This window comes from Calidris pugnax, unplaced genomic scaffold (assembly GCF_001431845.1).
Source record: "Calidris pugnax isolate Ruff unplaced genomic scaffold, ASM143184v1 scaffold44, whole genome shotgun sequence".
NCBI classification, from domain to species: Eukaryota; Metazoa; Chordata; class Aves; order Charadriiformes; family Scolopacidae; genus Calidris; species Calidris pugnax.
In genome coordinates, this window is record NW_015094506.1 from 3,859,570 (window position 1) to 3,863,476 (window position 3,907).

At 56.6% G+C, this 3,907-nt stretch overlaps 1 protein-coding gene across 1 annotated transcript; it reads left to right on the plus strand.

Annotated features, from left to right (window-relative positions):
• Window positions 1–6: 6 nt before the first annotated feature.
• Window positions 7–3,544, plus strand: CBY1 (chibby homolog 1 (Drosophila)). Its single transcript, XM_014963493.1, has 4 exons — window positions 7–264; window positions 1,818–1,923; window positions 2,013–2,128; window positions 2,988–3,544. The coding sequence occupies exons 1-4, from the start codon at window positions 187–189 to the stop codon at window positions 3,066–3,068; spliced, it is 381 nt and encodes a 126-aa protein (XP_014818979.1). The 5' UTR covers window positions 7–186; the 3' UTR covers window positions 3,069–3,544.
• The last annotated feature ends 363 nt before the right edge of the window (window positions 3,545–3,907 follow it).

The window sequence follows — 3,907 nt, forward strand, 5'->3', positions numbered from 1 at the left end:
CGCCATTTAACGTTCTCTGAAGGGAGTGTGTGAGGAGAGCAGGTCCGGTTTTAGGTGGAGCTGCGCCGGAGGAAACCCCGTCCCCGCCGACACGGTCTCTGCTTCTGGCCTACGGTACCGGACCGGCCGCCTCCCCGTCGTCCCGTCCGGCCTCCCCCCCGGCCCCGGCCCGGCCGGCAGCGCGCCATGCCCCTCTTCGGGAGCACCTTCAGCCCCAAGAAGACCCCCCCAAGGAAATGCGCCTCTCTCTCCAACTTGCACTTGGTGAGTGCCGCCGCCACGGGCTGCTGGTGGGAAGGGTCGCTGGGCAGGGGGGGTCCTGAGCGCCATAGTCCTTGTAAGAGCTCCTTTACTCTGCCTCTTGCCTCACGGGCAACCCAGACACGCGTTCCCACAGCATTCTCCTGGAGAAACCAGCTGCCGGAGAAACATGGCTTGGATGGGCATACACTTTGCTGCCTAAAAAAAAAAGGTGGCTGGATGGCCAGGCCCGGAGAGTTGTGGTGAATGGAGTTAAATCCAGTTGGAGGCCGGTCACCAAGTGGCGTTCCCCAAGGCTCAGTACTGGGGCCAGTTCTGTTTAATATCTTTATCGGCGACCTGGACGAGGGCATCGAGTGCACCCTCAGTAAGTTTGCACCAAGTTGGGTGGGAGTGTTGATCTATGTGAGGGTAGGAAGGCTCTACAGAAGGATCTGGACAGGCTGGATGGATGGGCTGAGGCCAATGGGATGAGGTTCAACAAGGCCAAGTGCTGGGTCCTGCAGTTGAGTCACAACAACCCCATGCAGTGCTACAGGCTGGGGGCAGAGTGGCTGGAAAGCTGCCCGGCAGAGAAGGACCTGGGGCTGTTGGTCTGCAGTCAGCTAGCTGTATATGAGCCAGCAGTGTGCCCAGGTGGCCGGGAAGGCCAACAGCATCCTGGCTTGCATCAGGAGTAGTGTGGCCAGAAGGACTAGTGATGTGATCATCCCCCTGTACTCGGCACTGGTGAGGCTTTACCTCAAGTGCTGTGTCCAGTTTTGGGCCTCTCACTACAAGAAAGACATTGAAGTGGTGGAACGGGTCCAGAGGAGGACAACGGAGCTGGTGAGGGGTCTGGAGCACAAGTCTTATGAGGAAACTGGGGTTGTTTAGCCTGGAGAGAAGGAGGCTGAGGGGAAACATCATCACTCTCTACAACTACCTAAAAGGAGGTTGTAGCAAGGTGAGGGTTGGTCTCTTCTCCCAAGTAACAATGTGCAAGAAGAAATGGCCTCAAGTAGCGCCAGAAGAGGTTTAGATCAGGTATTAGGAAAAAAAAATTTAATGGAAAGGGTGATGAAACATTGGAACAGGCTGCCCAGGGAAGTGGTTGAATCGCCATCCCTGGAGGTATTTAAAAGATGGGTAGACATGTTGCTGAGGCACATGGTTTAGTGGTGGTTTTTGTCAGTGTTTGGTTAATGGTTACACTCAACGGTCTTAAAGGTCCCTTCCAACCTAGACAATTCTATGATTCTCTGAAGGTAAAAATGGAATACCTCAGGGAAGGATCATCACCCCACCCGCAGCCCAGAACTATTTCACCTAAAACTTCTCACCAGTGGTCTTTGAGCCCATGGAGGTGGGTATATGTTTAGGCAGAAGAAAGTGCAGGCACTGTTGTGAGAGGAGCCAGCCCTCTATTGCATCAGTACATGGCAGAAATTAGGGTTTCAGGCTCCAGGGCCAGTTGGACCAGCAGCTTCCATTGGAATGCCAGTCAGTAAGAAATGGGAGAGCAGGGGCTGGCTTTGGATTTCTGACCAACACTGAGTGTGATCTCCTCCCTGCAGCTGGACAGATCGACCCGTGAGATTGAGCTGGGCCTGGAGTATGGCATCCCCACCATGAACCTCACTGGCCAGAGCCTGAAGTTTGAAAACGGCCAGTGGGTGGCAGGTAGAGTGCAGCTCAGCTTGCTTTGATCTGAAGTAGCCAGGGTTGGCTGACGATCCCTATTTTGACCTCTTTCCCTTCTTTCCTTCCAGAATCAGGAAGCTTCACGGGGGATCGCAGGGAAATGCAGCGCTTGCGCAAGCGAAACCAGCAGCTAGAGGAAGAAAACAACCTCCTTCGGCTGAAAGTGGACATTCTGCTGGACATGGTGAGTCTTTGCCCAACTGCCTCCTGCCCGTAGCAGCGGGAATGCCCAAGCGAAGGGTGCCGGGACCGCCCAAGGAGCCCCTTCTCGCTGCACCCTGCTCTTTCCGCTTTACCCTCTCCACAAGACAAGTGTGACGGCAACGTGACTGTGGGAGTAAAGTCCGAGCTCCTCTGCAAGAAGAGGGGAAGGTTCCCCCCGCTGCAGAGCTGGGCTTTTGTGAACACTGTGGCTGGTTAGAGAGGAGCCACTGCAAGTGCTGCGTCTCCTCTTTCCCTTTCTGCGTGGAATACAGCATTTTTCTTGCCCCTCCGGCCTCTGCCCTAACTGTGAAACCGAGTTACAGCCACCCTTTCTGGTCATGGAAGATTAAAGCTTCCGTCTGCTGTCACAAGTGGTGTCACATTTATTCTATGCGTAAACCTATGGATGAAAGAATTCCCAAGCCCTGAATAATCTAAAATTTAACTTTACCCAGAGATCACGTCTTTCATGCTTAAAACCTGGAGTAATTTTCAGTGAAACAGAGTAGAGGTGTATTCTCAGTCTGTCAAGTGATTTAGCCTTTACGTCAGTCCAAAACACACTTACTTATTCCTTCATCATTTTCCTTCCTCGTGCTCTTCCCGTGTTTTAAAACTGACAAGGGGCTTTTGTGGCTTTAGCAGGAGCCCCAGCCGCTCTCCAGGTTTTCCAGGTGAGCTCAGAAAAGTGCAAAAGCTCGTCTTCTCCTTCATCAAAGGGGAATAAATTCCCTCACACGGGTGCAGGCCCGCAGCCGTAAATCTCGGCGACCTCTCTGGAAAGGTTGCACTGTGAACGTGGTAGCTCACTCGTGTTGTCTCTCACTGTTGCGTTGCAGCTCTCCGAGACCACGGCCGAGTCCCACCTGATGGAGAAGGAGCTGGAGGAACTGAAGAGCCACAGCCGGAGGAGGAAGTGAAGCAGCAGCGGAGGACGGGGAGGGCGAGGGGGCTCACAGTGAGCCCCCTCGCCCTGTTGGTACTGTGTGTAGGTACTTTGTTCCACGGGACCACTAGGATCAAGGTGCCTCCAGGATTGTGTGGTGCTGCAGGATGGGCACCCCAGCGAGTCACGCCTCCACGCTGCTCATTAACGCTCGTCTTCGTTCTCTCGACCTCGCCGCCTTTCCTTCATCCCAGCCTGGCAGTGGGAACCCCCTTTCCTAAGGTGGCCTGACAGCAGGTGGTGGGAAAGGTCCCACCTCCGGGGGGTCCCCTCCCTGCCTGCTCTGCTCCAAAGCGCGGGGAGACTTCTGACCCCCCCAAATCCCTCCCCGCGGGGGAGCCCGGGGGGGCTCATAGGAGCTTCACTGCTGCCTTCAGCCAGCAGGGTGTGAGGGGCGCTTCTTCTCAAGGGTTTTGCATACTTTACATTAAAAAAAGATTACATTTAAAACCAGGTTCTGCGCGTGTTTGTTACGGGCAGGGTTTGTTACGGGGGGACCGGGGGAAGCCGGGGCCGGTGAGCACCCCGTGCAGTGGGGGTGGCCGAGGGTCCTCCCGGCCGCCAGGGGTCGCGGCTTCCCCCGAGCCAGGGCGGCGGGAGCACGGCCCCGCTTCCGGCGGCGCTCCGCCCGCCCTTCCGCTTCCGCTGGCTCGCCGCCCCCTCCGTCCCTGTCTGGTGGCGATGGCGGCCGCTGCGTCCCTGTCTCCCGAGGAGCTGCTGCCCAAGGGCGGCCCGGGCAAGGCCGAGGAGCTGGAGGACGAGCTGGAGGAGGAGGAGGACGACGAGGAGGTAGCGGGGCGGCGGGAAGGGGCG